We start from the raw sequence: 25,730 nt of genomic DNA, 5'->3' as shown, positions 1-25,730 counted from the left end.
GTTCCTGTCCATTAGTGAATCTGCGTACTGTTTGTTACTCTGCTCTTAGCGACTACGGAGAACGAAATGCCTGGCGCGCGCCTCCGCCACAGCGAGCAATTTGTGCGACCGACGCCGCGATAACTAATTTCTCGTAACCTAGGTTAGACCGGTATAATATCCCGATATAATAGACCGGTGTAATAGAGTACATTAGGATTGCAAAACGGGGTGCCAAGAGATAAATTCTTCAAATGATTCTCGCGGCAAATGAAGGGTTCAGTATTTATTTTAGCTTGGCAAATCTACACAGATTCTAGATCAGCGGCTCCATTTCATTTGAAGCCCCTAAAATGCTGGGCAGTAAGATTAAGTAAACAAGCATTTTTTTCTTTTTGCCATTTACCCCCCCCCCCCCTCTCCTCCATCGAAATACGTGCGGATGCCGTGGTCTGGCTCGAACCGGCGACCTCTAGCAACGTCATAGCCACAAGTCTACTGAGGCGGGTACGGAAGTGTTGAATTGATGGGCAGCCGCTTCCGTGGTGTCGTCTGAACGCTGCGATGCTTTTCTGCACGCCCTGCGTCAATTGTCCGCTTGACAAATTCGCGCGGTGTTTATTTTCGCAGAAATAAACAAGACAGCCGCAGCCACGGTCAGTAAAATCCAGAACAGCTCGAAAGAAAATAATAAAAATTAAACAAAAGCACAATTAAGCTGAGGCATTTGGCTTGGATTCTCTGTCGCGTAGGAGATGGAGCCGAAGGCGTGCCCCAAGGCCGATATTTCAATACAGACTTCTTCACCGCCATCGAAGTTCCGAGCTGAAGATCAGGAGTCTTCATTCAGGCGTACATTCGCTGTGACGCATATTTCTCATCTAAGCTTTGCGCAATCGCTCTATGAGCTAAAATGAGATAAACGTGTAAAAAAAGTTAAGATAACGTTTTGTAACCGGTCATATTATTGGGAATCGGCTTGTATCTCGTTATGAAACCTTAATTTCGAAATCATTCCGGTGAAGTGGACGCGCATACTGGTTCACGACCTTCAGACATCAATGCCCTGTTTTCAACCTGCTCAAACGGCACGCGTTCAAGAAGGTGAAAGAAACCGCGAGGAAAGAGAGAAGGAGAAATATTTAATAAAATATTTTGCTCGCAAGGACAAATGTTTGCGCAAAACGCGCTAAGGCTTCTTTGCTATTGTCACTCACCGTGCGTAAGCTTTGCCGCAATATAAGTGTGCGCTGAGGCAAAGATAGATTGCCGGTGCCAATACAGTACGAGGGATAACGACGGTACCACCTGCCCGGTTCTTGCAATGCATGCAATTGCCGCCACGCGAAATTCACGAAGTTTTGTGGGATGAGACATTTCGTACGACGGGTTTTGGCGAAAACATTTGGTAATTCTTAGAAACAGTTCAAGCGGGATCAAGATGTCTTTCTTTTTTCTTTTTTTGAGGGCACGTTATTCGCTGCACGCTTACAGGCTATCACGAATTATGCGATCATCGGCAACGAACTGTTTAATAAACTAAAGTGAGCTCACTGGCTTCGTAAGCAAGTTAAAAAAGAAGCTATATTTTTCGGAGTTGTAGCTTAAACTACGCCCCGTTGTCGTTAAAAGTATTGTCATTGTTCTCTTTTTCTGTTTCTCTTTTATTGTAGATTTCTGCGATAGTGTCACGTTGTGGTGGCATTGAAGAACAAGACAGTTCGAAAGCAGCCAGTCCCTAGTATAACTCTTTATTGGACGAACTTGTGCCCAGAAAAACAAGTGACTCTCGAAGCAAAATGATGGAGCGCCCAGCCCACTCGTCGGATCGCCGAAATCTGATGTACGGGTCAATCGCGTCGGCTATTTATACATGACTCATCGTAATTTATCTGGTTCTCCGAACCGGGCATTGATGGTGGACTGTATTGAATCGAATTTCCCGAATTGTACATTCCAGCCTAATCGCTGGTGCCTCGCGTAGATTGCAGAAGGTAAAAAAAAGAATTATACTATGGCGTTTTACATGCCAAAACCACTTTCTGATTATGAGGCACGCCGTATAGTGGGGCACTCCGGATTAATTTTGACCACCAGGGGATCTTTAACGTCCCCCCCAATGCAGAAGACACGGGCGTTTTTGCATTTCGCTCCCTTCGAAATGCGGCCGCCGCGGCTGGGATTTGATCCGGCGACTTCGTACTAAGCAGCGCAACACCGTAGCCTATAAGCCACCGCGACGGATCCTCGAGTTTATCGATGAACAAGAATCACACTGGATTTCAAAGAACCGAACGAGTTTTGAAAACTTTTTCTGAAAAAACACGACCCAGACTTGCGAACTACTTAGAAATGCGTGGTGTCTTATCCACGTAACAGAGTTGCGGTCCGGGCGCACTTCAAGGAAGAGAAAATTTGCCCTCTTTTTTTTTTTAGTAATAATCACGATCTTCTCCCCCAAACAGATACAAATCGAGTCCTGAAGATACACTTCACCAGTCTAAATGAAGTGTCGTTCTTTAGTGTCTCCTTGGTACAGATTTTAATAGTAGACGTTGATTATTTTTTTAAAGCATTTGCCGCCCGGCTGCGACATTTAGCATATGATGTGTACAGTGGACGGGTGACGCTTGCGCGGGGCTGGAGCCCGCAGTTGTTTGGAGCCTGCATAGTATTGGCAACGACCAAGGCCTCTTTCTTTTTTTTCTTCTTTCTTTTTTCTTTTGTTTTGCTGTAGCTGTTGGACTAATTAATTTCTATTTCTGGGACATTGTTTAAACCTCGTCAGTCTTACTAACCCTAACCTCTCAACCGTCCCCGGAAACGCCTGACAATGCTTCAAGAAGCCCTTCTAAGATAGGGTCGTTTGATTTAGTTCGCCGCGTTAAACGTTGCCAAGTTCAGTGTCTAGTGGCAGCCTGCCCGGATTCAAAGGTTCTTAGCATCCCGGACTCTTATTGCAGCAGATCCGACACTGTTGCGGTGCTAAGAACAAGAGATTAATGGAGAGAGGAAGAAAATGTCCGCCCTGATTATGCGAGGCTTGCTACTTTAGCTGAGGTACTTGAAATGACACGAAGAGTATATGGCGGTGTTCCAATACTCGCCGTATAGGCGGCAAAGTAGACAGCTAAGCGGACAGCGGCCATCTTAAGCATCCTTCGAATTCTGACGAAGAAGTCAAAGAAGACAGCTTCGCGAAGAAAGCGCACGTCGAAGTAAAAAAAAAAAACGATGCAGGCTACTTTTGCTGTCCGAACAAGATGGCGGGTGAGCAGAAGGCTTGGGCACTCGATGGGAAGGTGATCTTCGCACAACAAAAGTAGCCACACTTTTTCATGCGCTTAATGCAAGTCACGTCGTGTTTCTGATATATATGTTCGCACGCGCAAAGAGCTAAAATGCAGAAATAATATGTGCTTTTCTCAGCTTTTCTCGTGGACGCTAGGTGGCGTCACGTCGCAGAGGCGCCTCCCCGTCGTTATCCAGACGGTTCCAGACACGTTCCATGACTTGGGCTCGAACCTGTCCCCTTAGCTGTCTGTATAGTGCCTAGAATATGCTTATACTGTCTACGTAGACTGTCTCCGATGCTGGCCAGAATTGGAACGCACCCTATAAACAAAAACTAATAAATAATAAAGAACTAAAAATAAATAAACAAGTCAAGCCCAGATGACTAACAGACTGTCGGAGACGTCCACAAGACTCGATTAGCGCAAGTATAATAGCAGGAAGCCATCCTGGCTCGGATTGCGTCCCCAGTTCTGTTCCAGGGTCCTAGGAAATGATAGGTCCTCGTGTACCGAGGGATTTATTCGATGCTTACTGCGCTGTGCTATAGTGGGGACAGTTGCATAGCACTTGCTCAATATCATCACGTGGTTTGCGCTAGTTGCACAGCGGTGAACTGAGTTGCCCGATTGCTTCGCAGCAGTCGAGCGACAAGGTTAATTCAAAATTCATGAGAGAGGCAGTGGCTAGTTATTACACCAGGGTAACCAATAATGTTCTAGAGAAGAGGGAGTGTCCTTGTCATTCAGTGGGCCTTCCTGTAGTGCCATTGAACCTGCAGTTATATAGTATATACTTCAGCAAGATGGACAACAGGTGTCAATCAGGTAGCCCAACCTGATTGACATTCATTAGGAGTTTGATTTTTCTCGGTCGTTACCATACCTGCAAGTATACAACTTTGCATATCATGGTTTTTTTTTAACCATCAACTATCGCTATATCGTTCGGTTTCTTACCGCCTGCTTTGCTCCGCATGCGTAATTACATCTATATACCGTATATATGAAGTTTGTTCAATAAATTCTTCAGTTATGAGTGAGCGCCTTGTCTTGTCGTTTCTCTGGCTTTCGTCCTTTTCTCTTTCTTTTCTTTTTTTTCGTTACGCTTTACAAAGTTCTGAAAACAGTGCCATATATTCACCTCGGCAGGCTTTCTGCCGGAATCGGGCGCCGCTGCAAACCTGAAGCAAAGTATTGAAACGACCTTATTAATCGCCGTTGTAAACATCACTCAAAGCGCGTACATAGACAGAGGGACCGAAAGAACGACGGGGACAGCGCTTGTCATCGTCGTTCTTTCGGTCCCTCTGTCGATGTACGTGCTGCGAGTGATGTTTACAATGGAATACCAACTAGAACGTACCCAAACCCTGCTTATTACACACTCGCGTATCCCCTCACGCTCTGATGCATGCACGGGCGGCGCGCGCGACAACCGATCTCGGAGGCCCGTGCCTGATTCCTCTGTCTATGTACGTGCTGTGAGTGATGTTTCCGATGGAGTACAAACTATAACCCGTACCCAAACACTGCTTGTTACACCCTCGCGTGTCTCCTCACGCTCTGATGCATGCATGGGGCGGCGCGCGCGACAACCGATCTCGGAGGCCCGTGCCTGATTCCTCTGTCTATGTACGTGCTGTGAGTGATGTTTCCGATGGAGTACAAACTATAACCCGTACCCAAACACTGCTTGTTACACCCTCGCGTGTCTCCTCACGCTCTGATGCATGCATGGGGCGGCGCGCGCGACAACCGATCTCGGAGGCCTGATGCGCAACGCTCTCTCTCTCCGGCGCTTTGCAGGCGGTTCCAACGGTCTGGGCCGCACCCTGTGCCTGGAGCTGGCGCGGCGGGGGGCCCGAGTGGTGATCGCGTGCCGCACGCGACTGCGGCGCGACTCGACGGCCTTCTTCCTGCGCGAGAAGACCGGCTCGTTCAACGTGCGGGTCATGTACATGGACCTGACCAACCTCGAGTCCATCCGCGAGTTCGCCAAGGAGCTCATCGCCTCGGAGGAGCGCCTGGACTGCATCGTCAACAATGCCGGTACGCGCATGCATTGTGTGTGCATATGCAGTCAACCGCGCCCGCTCTTATACACAGTTCAAGCTGCGTTTCCGGTAAAAGATTGACGGTAGACGAAATCTAACAGTTCCAGTGTTAACGCACCGCGCGCAGAGTCGCCTTCTGCAAATGACTCGAAGATGGCGCCTTGATCAAATTACCCTACGCTTTGGTGGGACAGAATTCGGTATAACAGCAGCTCTTTTGTTACCTGCGATATGGCGTGAAATGTGAAATAGCTCGCGTCATTTGAATTGCTTCTTTTTTATTTATTTGCCTGCTAAAGATAGAGAAAGGCGAGAGTTAGAAACTTCATTAATCCTTTGACCTGTGCCTCATCGAGGAAAAAAGAAAATTTCTATTGCGTCAACAAGGGCGCAGAAGACGTCTTATGAGGCTTGCCAGAGTTCCATGCATTTACCAGCATGGGGCAACGTAAACGAATAAACTACCGTCTGAGCATACGCGTATGGTTTACTGCTGCGGCGAATAATGGCAGCGTGTCTTCTATCACGTTATGATTATATTAATCCTTGTGATCACCGTGATCGTGATTGACTGATTCGTTGTATGATTCATGTGACTTAGCGTCCCAAAGCGGCAGAGCTATATGACTCTGGATTAATATTGACCATTTGGTGTATTTTTAACGTGCACCGAAATGTACACGAACATTCTTTTTATGTAGCCTCCATCGATGACATGCGGCCGCCCCGGCAGGTAACCGAACGCACGACCTCGGGCTGAGCAGCGGAACGCATGGCGGGTGGTCGTCATCACAATCTGCCCAATTAAATCCACTCGCGGTATAAAGGCCTGCATTAATATATACCAGACTGCAGTCAGCTGATGGAATCTATCAGAACATTTTTTTCAGCGAAAATACGTCTCAGCTTCTGTGGAGGGTCTTGTGGACATCGTATTGTTTGGAACAAAGTACACAGAGCGAGAGTTGCCGTGGTCGTTGTCAACGTTCTCAAAAGTACATCTGTCAAAAAGCTGTCGACTGACTGACGCATTGCTGTTAAATGTTGTCGATCGAAGGTATACTAGCGTATACTTTCGATCTTGCAAGCGTATCATGAGAGAGAGAGAGGGGTCGAACAGCTGCCTCGACGGTCGATCCTAACCATACTAGCGTATACTTTCGATCTTGCAGGCGTGACAGAGAGAGAGAGAGAGGTCGAACAGCTGCCTCGACGGTCGATGCACTAATAACCGCGCGCGCACGTTCGCAGCGATCATGACCGGGCGCGACTTCACGGCCGACGGCATCGACCTGATGATGGGCGTCAACTACGTGGGCCACTTCTTCCTCACCACGCTGCTGATCGACAAGCTGCGCTCGACGCCCGGCGGCATCGCGCGCGTCATCAACGTGGTGTGCGGCGGGTTCCGCAACGGACACATGGCCGACCTCGAGGACATGGAGGACAAGCGCGTCCGCCACGAGTACGACTACCGCACCGTCTACCGGAGCTCCAAGCTGGGGCTGGCCCTCTTCAACAAGGAGCTGGCCAGGAGGTATACGCACTATACATGCCGGGCACACTCGCGTGCTGGCACATGCTCACGCGAACTAGACGGATCGAAGCCGTGGCTCCGGCTTCTCTGCTTCGACTTGTGGAAAGGAAACAGAAACATTGTGCAGATCCAACAGTCATGTTGGAATCTATGTGTTAAGCGAAGCTATTGTGATGTGGTGTCTAGTAATTTATATATAACAAACATGCGATGCGAACAATCATCTTTAATTTGATTTTATTCAGCGAGTAGTCTCATTCAACGTTCACGCACTGCACAGGTCGCAACTTTTATGTCATCATGCAACGTTTAGATCCATGCACCATACGCCTCGTTCACGAGCTATGCGGAAATGCACGCAGCCACCATTTCAGGTGGACGCACACTGCAGCACTTCGGCGATGTTTGATTTTTGTCGGGGGAAAGTATATGGTGTGGAGAGGTGTATGCCGAGAGAAGGGTAGGAACGTGGCCTGTTGCGTGTGCCGATCCCGGAGGTAGTGCACAGCCGCGGCAAAGAAATTACGCCATTTTCAGGTTTCTGTTTTTGTTTGGCACTTTTAATATTTAATTTTGAGAATATTTAGCTTAAGAGGCATGTGCTGTGGTGTTTTCTTTCGTGAAATTTGTTTGAGGGCTGTCCTCAAAATTCCCAGGAATAACTTTGTCAAGAATGAGCAAGACGAGAACAAGGTAAAAGCAGGAGCCAACGTTTCGACAAGTGGACTTGTCTTTTTCAGGAACTTGAAAGTCTTTTTTAAGACTTGCCGTGAAAAAGTCCACTTGCCAAAATGTTGGCTCCTGCTTTTACCTTGTTCTCGTTTTGCTCATCGTCTTGAATTTCCATCTCCCGCCTTCTCCGTGTTCGTCAAGAATGTATGACAAGCTATGAGCAACTTTAGCGGTGGAAGGTTGTGGCAATATAACCCGTATACTACCGCATGTCATATAGCAAGGCGTGGCATATACATATACTTAAGCATATACGGAAATTTTCACTCACGGCGACGCCGGCGCAGGACGCCGACGCCGTATTTTCTGTGACACGGGACCCTTAACGCTGCCGCATTAGAACATGTTCTTATACAGAGGCATAATCTTATACGAAGCTCTCAGCACTATTTAAGCGCTGGCAATGAACCTGCGGGAGCTACACTGTAAAATATTTTACACCCCTTAAAGTGAAAAACGGTGTAAATGTGTATATAACTCACACAGTTAGGGTGTTATTTATATTAAGGACACCCTATGGGTGGGAGTTATAGACACATTTACACCGTTTCTTACTTTTAAGGGTGTAAATTATTTTGCAGTGTACGTCAGTTTAATTCCAGAACATTCTGACAGGCATGGTTCCAATATTTATAACGATACAGGATATAATTCTTCAAGCGCACAGAGAAATCACGTCTTTATTGTGGATGCTGACTGACTCCCCCGCTTGGCGAAGCACTTGTCTTGTGTACCATGCATGCTCCCCCTTTGGGGAATGCAAACAAGCGTGCCCTATAGACTGTTCCTTTAGGAAACATTCCTTTAGGAAACGCAGAGAACCAGAGCGTCGTTTGTATTTGAGCCTTTTCGTTAAACAGAAACCTGTATACACGTATCTCGAACAGCCGGCGGTCATTACCGAATTCACATGTACGCACGTACGTCCCAAACCCCCCCCGCAGGTACCGTCCGTTCGACGTGGCCGCTTTCTGCGTGGACCCGGGCCTGATAGCCACCAGCCTGTACAAGAACCTGCCGGGATTCCAGGGCCGATTCATGCAGACCTTCGCTCGCATCATGTTCCGCTCCACCGAGGAAGCCGTGCAGTCGGTCCTATACGCCATCATGGCACGCAAGATCGAGTCAGACTCCGGAAAGGTGTGTTGGAGCGTCGCAGCTGTTGTTGTATAGCTGTGCAGCTGCCGACCTGTGAACATTACTTCCTGTTCCAATTAAATGGACGCCGAGATCCAGCGTCACCGCGGCTCTGTTACAGAAGCTCAGGGTGCACAGACGCCAGCTGACCACCTCACTTCGTTATTACGCCGCATCTCTAGACATGTCGCTCCTCGCATGCCTTTTGAACGACCACCTTTTCGCTTGTCATATAGGCAGCCCAAAGTGCTTCAGCGGTTCCCTTAGAGTGCAAGTAATTGGATCACGATGTAGACTGCAGTCTCCTTGGAAGCGCGCAGATGAAAAAAAAAGCTCGCTTTGTTAATCACTTTAATTGGCAGACAAGCAGTGGGTATTGAGCATCCTTTCTTTTGTTTCATACTTTGGTTCTTGTTCCTGTAAAGGATCAAGCATGTGACGTTGCGAAGGAGATCGCGAGACATTGCGCGCTGATGCAGGCTCCTGTGGAACGACTACCCAATAGTTCCACGCGAAAGTAATCAAAGTTGCGTATAGAAGCGTTTCACTACGCTCTTCGGGAGTTTCTGAACCGGATCGCTCAAACTCCCTGTTGTTTTACAGCTTGCTTCTGGGCTAGCACTGATACATACATCTTGCGGTGGGAAAGCTTCTAAAGCAAGTAAACTAACGACCACACAGAAAAGAGCGTCACTTGTTAAACTACTATATATATGGTTGTCGCCTGTTTGCCCCGTTGTTCCCTGACCACACTGCTTCTCGAACGCGAGCGCGCGGTCTGTTTATTCGTCGCAGGTGATCAAGGACCTCCACGCCTACGACGTCCGCAGCTCGGAGTGGAACGAGGAGGCGACCCGGGGCCTGTGGGAGCGCACCGAGGAGCTGGTGCGCTCCAAGGGCATCCCCTTCTCCCTCTCTCAGGAGGCGGAGGAAGAAGACCTGGGAGGAGGCGTCGAGGCGGCCAAGATCAACCTGGAGGCGTTCGCCCAACGCATGCAGCAGGGCATCCAGCAGGTGCGCCCTGAAGAAGAAGAGCAAGAGGAGGAGGAGGAGGAGGAGGAGGAGGAGGAGGAAGAAGAAGAGGAAGAGGCCTAGGGATCGGGGGAGACGCGCGCTCCCTTCACCGCAGGGCTCGCTACAGGCGCGCGCGAAACCGTGCAGCCGCCGCATTGCCCACACACATAGCGTGAGCTTCGCCCTGTCCCACGTTATATCGAACAGGTCCCACCAGCCTTCGGCTTTGCGACCCATAGCGTGTAAGGCAAGGTTGCTTGCCAACGAGGTGTCGTCTTTCAGTTTCAACTGCATGTGAGCGAAGTTTACCGTTGACCGTGGTCCTTGCGGCTTACCAATGACTATGCACTGCTGCGTTGAAAAGCCTTCCCCCGCGGGTTGCTATAGCTCGGCACCTTTAAAAGGTCCTGTGTCGCCATCGAGGAGCATGCCCTTGGCTGCAGCAACCGTGACGCTTTAGGCAGACTCCTGCCGTTGCGGCTTGTAAAAGGAGGCACTGTGGCATGCGAGGGAACGACGCTAGCACTGACGTCCCGGCCATTTGACCCGATTCGGACACCCGCAACGCTGGCTTCATTTTGCCTTCCTTCGTATATGCACCGTATATGGCTGGTATATACGCATTGAATATCGCAATAAATTTTAGTGTCGCCGTGGAAAAGCTACCGTGGAAACAGCTGGCCGTCGGATGTGCTCTTGACGAAATTTCCTGGAAATAAAAGCCGTCTACCTGGAGGCCACAGGAAAAGTTATCCAGCTATGAAGGCTTTGAGAGTAAGATACGTGTAATTTTGGGGTTGAAGATTTTCGAGCATATTATACAGGGTGCTTCAACGAACAGATCCGGCCGCAATGTAAAGCGAATGGACTGCATAATGACTTCAGCGTAAATGCGGTACAGTAGGCAGGTGTCTTCGTACGTTAAAAGAGATGGATGACGGAACGTGCCGCGTCTCCTTCCGAAGGTGCACGTATAGCTTGCATCTGTGGAAAGCATTGTGAGGTGCGACAGCACGGCCGCCGTAGTTATATAAAGTCGCTGTAGCGAGCCTTTCCCTGAAGGGAAGAACCCGTAGGCTTTCTAAGTTCTTACATGCCAGAAGACCACAACGCATGAGTTAATCCCGAGAAACGACCTTGTTTTCGAGGTGACCATTTCCAGTGTGTTTTTATCAGTTGTCAAACCCCTGGCGCCGTTAAAGTCTTCTTGAAAAGAAAAAAAAAAGAATCAAGCCGCGTATGAGTAACATCGCGTGTTACCGTGAGTTCCAGAGCCAGGGCAGGACAAAGCGCCACCTGAAAAAAGAAAATTAACATAACGAACGGATAACAGCCTCTTCCTTGACGTAAGGGGGAATGAGCCATGCTCTTTTACGAAAGCGTTATTCTACGCTGTTTCGCATTCGGCGCCATCAGAAAGTACAGCCCGCGTCACGCTTAAGTCGAACGAAAATCCCTTCTTTACCACAATCGCCATGATTATGTATCACCATTCTCGCAATTGGAAGCCACAGTTCGTCCACCGCCGGGACAAAGGCCTCTCCCTCTTCTCTTCACGTGTTTGTGTTCAACATCAACCTCATCCATTCCTCCCCCCTCCCCCTCCCCCTCGAGTGCCCTTACGTGGTCCCTGCACTTGGTTATCGACTTCCCCGCACTTTACTTCCCTGCCACCTTTGTGCCCACTTCGCGGATACGTCCATTTGCCCGTTTGTTTTCCTGCTCTGCGTATCCAAAGTCGTCTACACCCAAAGTCGTGCACACACAGGCCTGCTTTTCTCTCTCTCTCTGTTTATGACCGGTGTCTCGTCTCGTAAAGCAGGGGTTCTGTGTGCCTATGTGTTGAGACTTCCTGCTTCTGCAAACGTCTTGTCTCGGGCTTCCACTATATGTATGCGTTATCAAAAATGCCTGCCACAACTGCAGGGTCTCTTCGATAGGACAGCACGGGACTAAGCCAAAGCGTATATGCAAGGCTTCACTCTTCAAGTGCGGCGCGGGCTGTACATTCTGTTTCGGAGGGAAAAAAGACACACCTCTTATAGACTTCATTGCTGACTAGCGCATTTTTTTTTACCCACAATTTATGCATTTGCGTGAATCGTAAGCGCTTATTAGCTTGGTCAGCGGATGGAAGCAATGACCTCCGTCTTTTTCCAGGTTGACGACTGACCTGGCGCTGGAGTTCACGGTGAAGACGCTGACTCATGCGCTCGAGCGTCCTTCGTTGTTGTTCTCATTCTATCCCTCCTTCCTTTTCCTTCATGTGTACAGATCGTTGTGACTCTCGTGTGTGTGTGTGTGTGTGTGTGTGTGATGTCTCTGTCCTATCTTTTTTTTCCTGCCCTTTACGTACTTATTTTCGGTTGCCAAATGTCGTATATGTGTAACGCGGACTGCCGCGTCCCTTTTCGCTTGCTACGGAGTCCAAAGGCCCGTGCCCTTCGCCTCTGTTTGTAGTTGCCCGTGACGTTTTGTTCAGAGATCCCTGCGAAGCGAAAAACTGGCACACACTCCGATAGGCGATGAAGAAACCTAAACTATACGGCGAATTTACTTGGGCCACCGAGAAATAAACGTTGGCTGGGACACGCGGCCCGATGGGAGTCAGTTTAGGGCTTGCGGAACGTACCACGTTCAACCTCCACGTTTTTTTTTTTTTTGCGACACTAGTCAGGAGTGCGGTCGTCAGAGTCCATTTAGCCGCCTATCAATGCCAGTATGAAGGAAAGGCAACCAAGGCGCGGGGTATCTTCGCACGGTGGGGATTACGCGTGGTTTGTCTTTTGGCTGTGTATTCTGTAGCGGAGAGGGGTCTAGCGATTGTGATTGCTCTGTGAGCAGGCTATGTCACACGGCCACATATATGGTGATTCAGCTTTGATAGAGAAAGTGTGCACACTGATATACGTTCGTCGTGGGTTCTTAAGCAAACCAAATACTTTACACCAACAGCAACTGCTGTTTTGTTTTTTTGTTTTGCGTGTGGTTGCCAAACATTGCACAGTGGGAGGAAGCAACGATTTGTACAGCCAACTATTAATGAAAGTTGATTTATAAGCACTTGAACGTTTGGTCATCTCTGAAGGATATCCCGACAGGTAGTAAAAAATTAACCCCACTGACGAAACTGTTCTGTGATCATTTCCAAGATCTAAATTGTGAAGCACAGATCGGATAGCGTTTTGCTGAACCAATATTTCAAACTTCCAACGGATATTGCTTTGTCAGGCTAAGTATACGTGCCAGTAGCGCTGCGGCGTCCAACATAGAAAAAGCCAACAAAACCAGTACAACTACGCTGTGGCATTATCGGATATAATTAATTTTATTTAAGCTTTCTTTGTAAGCCTCGCTTTTTTATAACTTGGCGTGTATAAATCATGACTCAACCCCACAAGTCACAAGTTCTGCTGTCAAATCGGCAGAATGGTTGCCATGTTTTGTAGATACCTATCCAGAATGTTCTACCTGAGTGAGAGCTCTAAGGGAGAGTAATTGTCAATGTTTTTTATTGGTGTGTTTCCAATATTCCATTATAGTCTATTCCTTGTTTGTTCCTCTTGTTTGCGTTTTCATAAAAGAGGTAAGTTAAGCACACATCCATTCAGCCGCACAGAGAGAAACTCGACAGCTGGTAGTATTCGCAAGTTAGGCAGCTTTATCAAAAGCAAAAGCTGTGGCCTACGCCACATCGAAATGACTGCTGAACAGAGGCGAAGATCGCATTTGCAAAACAATAGGTTTATCGAAAGCTATACGTCCAGAATGAACGTTTCATTTAGGCCAGGACAGCAGCAAAGTGTGTCGAGTTCGGTGCCTTTTCGTCTAATGAAGAGACATCGAATCAAAGTGTTGCGCACTTCTCAATAAAGAAACAAAGAGAACTTCCGTCAGCATGGATAATCACAAGTCGCTTGTCTCTGAGTCACTTGTTTAACTTGCGCACTTATGGCGGACTTTGACCGTCACAGAAGACGGTCAACGGCAGAAGAGACGACTGGATGGATTGACACGATGTGCTTGCATTGTGCACATTGGTGGTAAGACGTACGTATTGAACACACACTGGCAGTACCACACTGTGTACACTGGCGGTAACAGTGTATATATGCACACTGTGAACACACTTCGATCACGCTGGCAGTAACTCCGTGCACACTCAGAGGACACAATGTGCTCAAACAGATACAGTCGGTAGCGCAGCACATGCTGCGAGAACACTGCACACTACTGGCGGTAACAAATTAGTGCACACACACTGTGCGCGCTATAGTGTGCATTGTGTTCACACTGTATGTACACTGTCACCGCGAGTATGCGCAGTATGTTACTGCCGGTGCTCAGTGGGCTCACAATATGCGCGCATTGTTGCCACCAGAGTGATGTGTGCTGACAGTACGTGTACACTGTACAGTGCCTTCGCATGCAGTGAGTATGAACTATACATATATTACTGCCAGTGTGCGCAATGTGTTACCGCCAGCGTACAATTTGATCGTAATATGTGCAGTGTTTCCGCCAGTGTTAGCACTGCCAACTGGCAGTCACACGCTGTGAACACTAGCGGTAACGCTACACAGGCGCTGTGAACACAGCGCACACTAAACCCTGGCGGCAACACTGTGCACGTGCTGGCAGCACACTGCACACTGGTGGCAAAACTGTGCACACATTGTGAGCATAATGAATACTAGCATTAACGTATACTGTGCACACTGGCGATAACAGCGTACTGTCAAGAACGGCGAGTTGCGCAACAAGATTGCCACCTTGCCACCCGATTACGACAAGGGGTGCAAGACGCGCACTTCCCCCTCTCCGTCGCTGCAGCTGCGAGGCGTTCAAAGAAGCGACCTTTGCGCTGGAATCCGCCGCCTCCCTCCAGCCCCTTCGACATTGTGACGGGACGAGTTCGGTGTGTGGACAATGATTCCACGCGGAACTGATTTGACCCGCCTGGTCAAGCTGCCGCGGGAACGACTTATTTTTGTGCTTCTCACGGTTTGGAGTGGCTCGGAACAATGAGCGACGCGCGATCATCAACGATCTCAGCGTAAATAAGTTGGACGACGGCATGGGCCAGCTACCTTCGAATTCATGCCGTACTCCAATCTTGGCAAAGGACCACGGACGAAGGGATTGAGCCCCCAATCCTGACAACTGGCTGACAGCGGTGAGATGGACTTTGCGACATGGTGCTGTATCTGCGGTGAGTGCTTGGTTTTTGCTTTGACTCTCTAGGCTTCATTTTGTGGTTGTTCTGTTTAGAACAGTAGGGAAGCTAGATTGTTGTGTGTTAGCTAGGTTGTGTTTTCCTAGCTAGATTTAGAGAGCAGAATCAAGGCAGTAAAGCAGCAGTCATGGAGTTAAGGACACTGCTGAGAGACGAGTTGTTGATTGTTGGTGAGGAACTGGGCCTAGATGTACGCAAGGAAATGCTCAAATCGGAATTATTGGAGCTAATTTCCAATCAGGCCAGTGAGCAAGATATTGAAATGGGATTGGAACTTCTCAAAAAGAGAGAGAAACGGGAAAAAGAAAGAGAAGAACGAGAGAGAGAGGAACGGGATAGAGAGAGAGAGGAACGCGATAAAGAAAGGGAGGAACGCGATAAAGATCGCGAGTTAAGAAAAATGCAACTGGAACTTGAAAGCAAACGTTTGGAGATGTCTCAAGGAAGTGAAGGCGCTCTGGGACGATCAAGTGAGGCAGAATCGTACCGCATGGACAGGCTATTAAAGCCATTCGAGGTCGGGACCGACATAGGCTTGTTCCTAAGCAATTTTGAAAGGACTTGCGAAAAGATGAACTTCGGCCCGAGTACATGGCCACAGCGGTTGCTGTCTATGTTGCCGTGTGAGGCGGCGGAAGTAATCGCCAGATTGAGTGTGCAGGATGCATATGATTATGCAAAAGTTAAGGCTAGTCTCCTGAAGAAATACCGCCTTTCAGCCGAAGCTTTTCGGCAAAGGTTTAGGAGCACAGGCAAGAAAGATAGCGAGGGCTATCCGGAGTTTGCATATAGCTTAAAGGCCAACCTAGTCGAGTGGCTTAAAAGCGCGGAAGCGTACGACAGCAGAGACATGATCATTGAACGCATGTGTCTAGAGCAGTTTTACAAAACCATCCCCCAAGCTGTGAAACTGTGGGTGCAAGACAGAGGTAATGTAAACACTGTGGAAAGGGCGGCTGAATTAGCCGAAGAGTACGCAACCCGTAGAAAGTTGAACGCCGAGGAGGGAAACTGGGACGGTCGAAATGGGCCGCGGAAACCATTTCCGTTCAAAAAGGGTGCGCACACTAGACGATCAGAGCCTGTAGACATGGCGGAAAAGCCCGCAGAAAAGACCGAGGAGAAACTTAACGGAGAAACCACACAAAAAGAACAGAAAAGAAAATTCGAATCTGTTAGAGCAATTCGCTGTTACAAATGCCACAAACTGGGACATATAGCTGTAAACTGCGAGAAGCCTAGCGTAGTTTTTTCCTACGTGGAGGAAAAGGATGAGAATATGGAACTTTTAAGTCCATATCTCCACGACCTGCAAGTTAATGGAAAACCATGCCGAGTGCTAAGAGACAGTGCCGCCACGCTGGACATTGTCCATCCGTCCTACGTGATGGTAGATGACTTCACCGGAGAAGTAGCATGGATAAAACAGGTTGTAGAAGAACACAGCGTGTGTCTGCCCATGGCCAAAGTCAAAATCAGTGGACCATTCGGGGAGCTAGAGACTGAGGCTGCAGTTTCCAAATTTTTGTCACTACAGTATCCCTACATCTTTTCGAATCGTTCGAATCAGTTACTGCGTGACAGAGGGCTCAAACTGGGAGAGGGCATGGTACAGGCATTGACCCGAGGCCAAGCTCGTAAGATCGCGGCGCTTTCGGCTGAAAATGCTCAAGCTCCTCCAGCGGAAGAAAAAAAGGGAATAACTTCAGTACCCGAATCCGAGCTAGGCCCGAGGGACAAAAGAACAGTTGAGGAGAGCCTGCCAGTTGACCAGCTCAATGAGAGCGTAGCACTAGAGTGTCAGAGTTCTAGCCTGCAGGAAGAGCAAGCAGACGCGCTCACAAGCGAGACAGGGTCGTTGTTATCACTGGCCTCAAAGAACTTTGATCAACTCTTACGCGTGGATAGAGAGTCACTGGCAGCCGAGCAAAAGAATGATGAGAGCTTAGCTAAATTACGTGACACAGCTAAAGAAGGCATTGCTAGGCGCAACGTAACGATACATGAGAGAGGAGGATTGTTGTATCGGCATTACAGGGATCGAAAGGGTAAGATTTTAGATCAGTTAGTCATACCTACGAAGTATAGGGAGGACCTTTTGAGTCTTTGTCATGGAAATGGGTGGTCCGGCCACCTAGGCATAAACAAATCAAAGGAAAGATTGCTTATGGAATACTACTGGCCTGGCTGTTTCAAAGATGTAGAAAACTTTGTAAGATCATGCGACGCCTGCCAGCGTTCTGGTAAACCAGGAGAGACTTGGAAAGCTCCACTGAAGGTAGTGCCCTTAATAACAGAGCCTTTCAGACGGCTTGTAATAGACACGGTAGGGCCTCTTCCAAAAACAAAATCAGGCTACAGGTACTTGTTTACCATGCTGTGTCCGGCTACCAAGTTTCCAGAAGCAATCCCTTTGAAAGAGCTCAGCTCCACTGAAGTAGTAGACGCGCTTTTGACAGTGTTTGCACGAGTTGGGTTTCCAGCCGAAATTCAGGCAGATCAAGGGTCAGTATTCACGAGCGCACTGACTTCCACATTCTTGCAAAAGTGCGGGGTAAAGTTAATACACAGTTCTGTCTATCACCCTCAGTCAAACAGTGTAGAGAGGTGGCATTCGGTGCTTAAGCGAGTTTTGCGTGCGCTCTGTTACGAGCACAAGGAGGACTGGGAGAACTGTCTGCCGGCAACTTTGTTTGCTTTGCGAACGGTTCCACATGAAGCGACAGGGTTCTCACCAGCAGAACTAGTGTATGGGAGGACACTCCGTTCTCCACTGAGAATGTTAAGAGAGATGTGGGAGGAAAGAGGGGAGAGTCCAACCGTGGTTGAATACGTGCTAAATTTACTGGAACGGCTAAGCGCAACCCAAGAACTAGTCGGAAAGAACATGGCACTAGCTCAAAAGAACGCCAAATTCTATTACGACAGGAATGCGAGGCTTCGTACGTTTAACGCCGGAGACCAGGTAATGATCCTCAAACCTTCAAGAAAGAACAAGCTTGAAGTTCACTGGGACGGGCCCGTTAAAGTGTTGCACAAACTTTCAGAAACTAACTATGCTTTGAGAATGCCCGGTCGCAGGAAGGAAGTGAGGATATATCACTGTAATTTGATGAAGCCGTATGTAGAGCGGAGCGGAGTCGTTAACTATACTGTCAAAGAGCCGGATGGCATTGGTACCCAGTTTAAGGAGTATAGAACGACATCCAACTCTGAAATCGGCCTAGAAGAAGTAGTAGAACACTCGGTAAGCTCGCATGCTCTAAGACCCGAGCAGCTAGATGAGCTAAAAGGGGTGTTAGGGGAATATCTCGACAGATTCAGCGATCGGCCGGGTAGAACCGAACTGATAACGCATGAAATTGAGCTGACCTCTACCGAACCAGTAAGATCAAAACCTTACAGGGTGTCTCCAAGACAGAGAGAGATTATGGAGGCAGAGATACAGCGCATGCTAGAGTTGGGAGTTATTGAGCCCGCTGAGAGTGACTACACGTCACCGCTAATACTCGTAGAAACCCCTAACAAGGACCCTCGTCCGTGTGTTGACTACAGGAAGTTAAATGCGATCACTAGGGATCAGCTGTACCCGATACCCAACATTGAGGAACGAATTGAAAGAGTTAGCGCTGCTAAATACATTTCAACTATAGATCTCGTGCGGGGGTACTGGCAAGTTCCCCTTTCAGAAAGTGCCAGCCGCTATGCTGCATTCATCTCGCCTGTAGGCACTTTTCGCCCTCTCGCACTCAGCTTCGGGCTGAAGAACGCGCCGTTTAGCTTCTCTAAGTTAATGGATATTGTCCTAAAAGACTTTCAGGAGTTCGCCTTACCTTATCTTGATGATGTAGCCATTTTTTCGGACAGCTGGGAACAACACGTATCGCACCTCAAACAGGTGTTCTCACGGTTGAGGGAAGCCGGCTTAACGATGAAAGCGGAAAAGTGTAGGTTTGGTTGTTCGCAGGTTACTTATCTGGGCCATGTTGTTGGTCAGGGCATGAGATGGCCGGCTGAGCTGAAAATAGCTACGATTGGAGATTTTTCTCAGCCGCGCACGAAAACGGACGTTCGTTCATTTTTGGGACTTGTGGGGTACTATCAACGGTACATTCCGAATTACTCGCAATTGGCAAGTCCATTAACAGACGCCCTCCGAAAGGGAGCACCGAGTAACGTACACTGGGATAAGGACAAAGAGAACGCTTTCCAAAGTTTGAAGACGCTATTGGTTTCTCGCCCTGTGCTTCGCGCGCCAGACTACACAAAGGAATTCATAGTTCAATGCGACGCAAGCGACAGAGGTATGGGCGTGGTGCTTAGTCAAGTCGGCGACGATAACGAGGAGCATCCTATCCTCTACGCCAGCCGTAAACTAAATGTAAGAGAGGAAGCCTACAGCGCTTCAGAGAAGGAATGCGCTTGTTTGGTTTGGGCCGCCCAGAAGTTGTCGTGTTACTTGTACGGAGCGAAGTTCATCTTCGAGACCGACCACTGTCCTCTGACGTGGCTCAATCAAATGTCACACAAAAACGGCCGCTTGCTCCGATGGAGCCTCACTCTCCAAGAGTACAACTTCTCCGTTAGATATAAGAAGGGAAAGTTGCATAGCAATGCGGATGGTTTGAGCAGGCTAATTTGAATTCTGCGTTTGGGGGTCCCGCCTAAATTTTAGGGTTACTAGTGTTAATTTTATTCAGCGAAGAAGATCCCCTCTCATTTAGCAGGATTCCCTCCATGATTGCTGAATTTGTCAGCAGGAATTTGCTTCAGAAATTGGCATAGCGAAATGCAGCATTTTTTGTTTGCTTCTGCACTTATGTTGTTGTTGTTTTTTTTGAAGCCTAGCGAGTTTAAAGTGAGAGCCAATGCACGTCATCTCGGCGCAGAGCCGTGTTGTGGGGTTCATTTTGCAGTTGCCTGTCCTTGTTGGATGTTTTGGGGCGGTGACATCAATGCACAGGTGGTCGCTGCGAGCCAAGACATCAATCCCCCCCTTGACCAGCAGCCGTTCTCTTCCTGCCTAGCGGTTGTCAGCGCTAGACAGTCGAGACTTTTCGGGCCATGGAGGCGCTGTCAAGAACGGCGAGTTGCGCAACAAGATTGCCACCTTGCCACCCGATTACGACAAGGGGTGCAAGACGCGCACTTCCCCCTCTCCGTCGCTGCAGCTGCGAGGCGTTCAAAGAAGCGACCTTTGCGCTGGAATCCGCCGCCTCCCTCCAGCCCCTTCGACATTGTGACGGGACGAGTTCGGTGTGTGGACAATGATTCCACGCGGAACTGATTTGACCCGCCTGGTCAAGCTGCCGCGGGAACGACTTATTTTTGTGCTTCTCACGGTTTGGAGTGGCTCGGAACAATGAGCGACGCGCGATCATCAACGATCTCAGCGTAAATAAGTTGGACGACGGCATGGGCCAGCTACCTTCGAATTCATGCCGTACTCCAATCTTGGCAAAGGACCACGGACGAAGGGATTGAGCCCCCAATCCTGACAGTACGTACACCAGGAACATAAGCACACTGGCGTTAAGAGGAAGCTTTAGCTCGGGCCCAACTCCGATGCGGCCTATTCAAATACACGTAAAACGCAAAAACGCTTTTCTAGGATAACCGCTGGACCGATTTTAATGAAATTTGTTGAATTTGAGAGATAAAGCTAAATTCCAGTGAAGCGGAATTTCGATTTAGAGCCCGAGTTCCATGAAAAGAATTTTCAAAAATTCGAAAGCTCGGAAAAAATAGACGCGTGAAGTTTATAAAGTAATAGCTCTGCATCAATAACAGATATCGAGGTTCTGTAAAAAGGATCCAATAGATAATTCAAAGCGGACAAATCTTATGTCAATTTATATCTTATGTGAATTTGTTACGTTGTGTACAAGAATTGATCAAAAGCTTATTTCCATAACACTGAATTTTTAACGCGATAGCGTTAAGGAGCTCGTGTCACAGAAAAGCCGGTGTCGGCGTCGGCGCGTTGGCCGTGAGCGATAAATCTGGGAAGGCACTTCATGAATAATACAAACAACTTGCAAGATGGGCTGGGTGGGAATCGAACCAGAATATCTGGAGTGAGAGTCGGAGACGCTACCACTCAGCCACGCATTCGATAGTTCAAAGAGGGACAAAAGCGACTCTAGTGAATGCGGTGTTGCCTTCGAAACGTGCCGTAGAAAGTTATACTGTGGTGTATATCGGTAATTATGAGCATGTAAATTACAGAAGTCGCAGTTACACGAGTAGCGAAGTACATTTCCACTAAATTTCTTCTGCGCACACGCACAGCCATCTTGCGGCAAACACAGAAGACTACCTTCTCTCAACGTTCGGCACTGCCCCGACACGTGGCGCGCCACTCGCCCCATGATCGCGTCCGCCTTCATGGCGCGTCGCGGCCCGGCTGTCCATGCCGATCGCGACATTTGGCTCGTGTAGATTGTTTGAGTGGGCTGTGCGAACGGAGTGCGATAACGCTATCGCGTTCAACTCTTGAAGGCGAAGCTTATGCGTCCTCCAATTTTTTTAGGTTAATGTCTAACATATCAATTTTGTCCGTTTTAGATGTACTATCACATGCAATTCACAGAATTGTGGCATCATTTTTTTCTTGCTGAGTTAGAGAGTTGTAAACGTCGTAGTTTCGTTATCTGAAAATTTTTGATTTTTGCCAATTTTTAATAAAATATTGACAATCTAAATAAAAGATTCGGAGCAGAATTCATTAGATTTTAAGTTCTTCATTTAAATGCAACAAACCTCGTCAAATTTGGTGCAGTGGTCGCTGAGAAAAACGAATTCTCCTTTTACATGTATTTAGATAGGCGCGCCCGAGCTAAAGCTTCCTCTTAATACTGCACAACCGCTGTGAACGCAATGAACATTAACACTGGTGCATAGCCATGAACACACACTGCAATCACAATTAATAGACATTAAATACTGCCCGTAACACTGTACACATTTACTGTGAGCACATTGTGCATATTGGTGCTAACAGTGTACATTAGAACTTGAGACTGACTCCAACCAAATAACTGAATTTTATTAGCCCGACGTTTCGGAGCCCATTCGGCTCCTTCTTCAGGGGGTTGTTCTTCGGGGGGTGGCGGTGTGCCTCTTTTAAAGCGTCTTTTTTGAAGAAAGGAGGGGGGGGGGGGGAACACGGGAGGTGGGGAGACACTCCACAGACGGAAAGGTGGGGGGGAACAAAAGGAAAGGGGGGTTTGTGTTGTTGACCGCTTCCAAGGAGCTGCGATGACCGGTGCTGGGTGGAGTGCTCACGAGGGTGCCCTTGATGGGCCGCGGGGGGGGGGGGGGAGGTTACAGGGTCGCGCCGACGTTCTGTGTTGGTGAAACGAGCGGGAGTCTATCTGGCTGTGCGTCCTTTTCTTCTTTTCGTCATGTCGCCAAGGCCATGGACATAGACCGAGGGTAGGTTGCCCTTCACACGGTTTATGTTATTCTCCGTATTCTGAATGTGCCATGACTCCAGTAGTAGTCTCTTTCGCCAGTTCGTTTCTGTTTGAAGGATTTCAGTTTCCTTGAAAGCAATTTTGTGGTCGGCGACTTCAGAGTGTTCCGCGACGGCGCTGCGAATACGGTTGAATGTCCTGACGTCGTTCTCGTGTTGTCTGATCCTTTCTTTTAGATTTTTGGTTTCCCCGATGTACGACGCCGGACAGTCAGCACAACTGATTTTGTAGACGACGCCTTGAGCTTTTTCTTTTGGTGGACGATCTTTTGGTTTAGGGAGGAGTCCACCAAAAGATCGTCCACCAAAAGAAAAAGCTCAAGGCGTCGTCTACAAAATCAGTTGTGCTGACTGTCCGGCGTCGTACATCGGGGAAACCAAAAATCTAAAAGAAAGGATCAGACAACACGAGAACGACGTCAGGACATTCAACCGTATTCGCAGCGCCGTCGCGGAACACTCTGAAGTCGCCGACCACAAAATTGCTTTCAAGGAAACTGAAATCCTTCAAACAGAAACGAACTGGCGAAAGAGACTACTACTGGAGTCATGGCACATTCAGAATACGGAGAATAACATAAACCGTGTGAAGGGCAACCTACCCTCGGTCTATGTCCATGGCCTTGGCGACATGACGAAAAGAAGAAAAGGACGCACAGCCAGATAGACTCCCGCTCGTTTCACCAACACAGAACGTCGGCGCGACCCTGTAACCTCCCCCCCCCCCCCCCCGCGGCCCATCAAGGGCACCCTCGTGAGCACTCCACCCAGCACCGGTCATCGCAGCTCCTTGGAAGCGGTCAACAACACAAACCCCCCTTTCCTTTTGTTCCCCCCCACCTTTCCGTCTGTGGAGTGTCTCCCCACCTCCCGTGTTCCCCCCCCCTCCTTTCTTCAAAAAAGACGCTTTAAAAGAGGCACACCGCCACCCCCCGAAGAACAACCCCCTGAAGAAGGAGCCGAATGGGCTCCGAAACGTCGGGCTAATAAAATTCAGTTATTTGGTTGGAGTCAGTCTCAAGTTCTAATCAATTTCCCAACCAGACAGGCAATTCTGTCGAAATGTTTAGCTTTAACAGTGTACATGTACGCACTGTGGGCACAGAGCGCAGTGCCAACTATAGCGGTAGCGCAGTGAACGCACTTCTCACGGGCAGTAGCATACGGGGCGCACTAGCGGTGACACACTGCACACACTGGTGGCGCGAGAAAGTAGTCGCGTTGAAGTCAACGTTTGTCTGCTGCTTCATTTTTTTCTTTTGCACGACTTAACCTCTGCACCGTCTTTGCCCGAAGACGTTGTCAAATTAAGGAAACCAAAAGTCGGGCGGTGGGTGTATCCAGCGCTCCTTAATGTTAACATTTCAAGATATCTTGCAGAAAGTTACATCTGCCATAGCGCAGTTGTATTATTTTAATTGGCAGGCACAATCTACGTTCAAACTTCACATAAGTTGAATTTGAAAAAAAAAAATCGGGTAGGCTAGTTGCATCGCGGACGCAGCCGCAGGGGAATACGTGAAACGCCCTGTCCGTTCAAGTGACGTTGTATGGACGCTAGGTTACAGAAATGACGTTAACAAATGCTCAAGCGACATCTGTTCATGTATATTACAAAACTGGCATACTTATGATACAGCTATGTGAGGTCCTGCAATCTAATCTTGCAACGGTGCTTGCTCTCTATTAATGGTGGGCGCGGATTGGCATCCCTCTGTCTTGCTGCCGGAACCTTCTCACGCTAGCCGAACAATGGTCAAAATTCTGCAACACATTGCACGCTTGCAAGCCTTATAAACTCCCAATGAGCTCATGTTTTGAGTTTGGCGGATTACAACGAGCGGGACCGCTCCCGCTTGGAACAAGCTGTGAAGGCCGAGCGGGATGCTAAATTTAGCTCTGATTGCGTCACGCGTGGCGCGACAGCGGCGCCATCTGTGCACGCTACACGTGCATGATAGAGTAATAATTTCAGTCGAATGTGAAAGATCACGTGGAGGGGTGAGTGTTGTTGCATAAGCTGTTGGTCCATACTTGCAAAAAAAAAAATGCCTGTGGTTTAGCTCTGGTTAACCCTAGTTGAATTGCGAAAGCAAGAACTGCGTGGCTACGCGTCTTCTGGCGTCTCTTAAGCGCGTTTTCTCTTCCTCGCTTCGTTCTGTCGTTGTTGCATCTCTTTCGCGTTCTCCATAACGACTAAATACACTGAGGCGAAGCGTATATATATATAGCCCCCCCCCCCCCTCCCCGCGAGGCGACACCACCTCTCCCGCTACCCCAGCAGAGCACATCTGGTGGAGCTAAAGCCGCTTGATAGATGGAGCTAGCGGCGACGGCAGCGGCGTCGACGGCGGCGCCATCTGTTGGAGCGCGGCTGCGGCGTTGCTAGGCAACGGCGGCTCAAGGTCCTTCGTCGGCCACGGCATATGGCATACGGCTGCCTGCATACGGCATACGGTGCGACGAGCCGAAATGGCTCGCTGGCTGGCGTAGTAAAGCTTTCGCTTTAATAAGACCAGGACAGGAAAGACCACAAAAGGGGTGACGAGAATTGGGCACACTTTGAAAGCGTAGGATTGTTTCGGTTGACTCGGGACAAATCACTTGCGGCAGGTTCCTGCCCAGTAGTCGACTTGAAATAGGCGGATGGCCATTGCTTTTACCATAGTTATTACCACCCGCCTGGCAAAAAAAAGAAAGAAAAAAAGAACCAGCTAGCAACTTACCGAATTATGGACGTCCACATAGGACATTGGCCCTACATGCATATTGGTCCTATGATCATACTGGTCCAATCAGTATTTTGGTCTTACAAGCTGTGTTGGCCCAATAGGGCCTATTAGACCGATAGCTGCACGGCACCCTCGCAAAAAAGTTCAATAAGGAAACCAATAGCCTTTCGGATTAGTAGTACCGTATTGGTCCTATAGACATACTGGCCTTATATGCCTATTTGTCCTATCCGTATATTCGTCCAATTGGAAGCTATTTGACTGATAGCTAAACCTCTCCGCCCTAACCGTAAGACCGGCTTCATGCGCCGCGCCAAGAACCGTGCATACTACCGTAGGAATGCTCACACACACACACACACACACACACACACACACACACACACACACACACACACACACACACACACACACACACACACACACACACACACACACACACACACACACACACACACACACACACACACACACACACACACACACTTGTAGCTTGTATTGCCTCACAAGTGGTGTCGTCGTGGTCACGCAAAAAC

General features: G+C 48.6%; 1 protein-coding gene across 1 annotated transcript in view; it reads left to right on the top strand.

Moving 5' to 3' along the window:
- Positions 1–13,661, top strand: part of LOC139056229 (retinol dehydrogenase 13-like) — a 37,723-nt gene extending 24,062 nt beyond the window's left edge. Inside the window, exons 2-6 of the mRNA XM_070534277.1 lie at positions 5,082–5,324; positions 6,581–6,866; positions 8,543–8,738; positions 9,531–9,749; positions 11,910–13,661. Of these exons, the coding sequence (XP_070390378.1) occupies positions 5,082–5,324; positions 6,581–6,866; positions 8,543–8,738; positions 9,531–9,749; positions 11,910–11,921 (956 nt within the window). The 3' untranslated portion in view covers positions 11,922–13,661. The remainder of the gene's footprint in view (positions 1–5,081; positions 5,325–6,580; positions 6,867–8,542; positions 8,739–9,530; positions 9,750–11,909) is intronic.
- The last annotated feature ends 12,069 nt before the right edge of the window (positions 13,662–25,730 follow it).

Source organism: Dermacentor albipictus, chromosome 2, assembly GCF_038994185.2.
Source record: "Dermacentor albipictus isolate Rhodes 1998 colony chromosome 2, USDA_Dalb.pri_finalv2, whole genome shotgun sequence".
In the NCBI taxonomy this organism is placed as follows: Eukaryota; Metazoa; Arthropoda; class Arachnida; order Ixodida; family Ixodidae; genus Dermacentor; species Dermacentor albipictus.
Note: the sequence above shows the minus strand (reverse complement) of the source record. Positions and strands in the feature narration are given on the sequence as shown.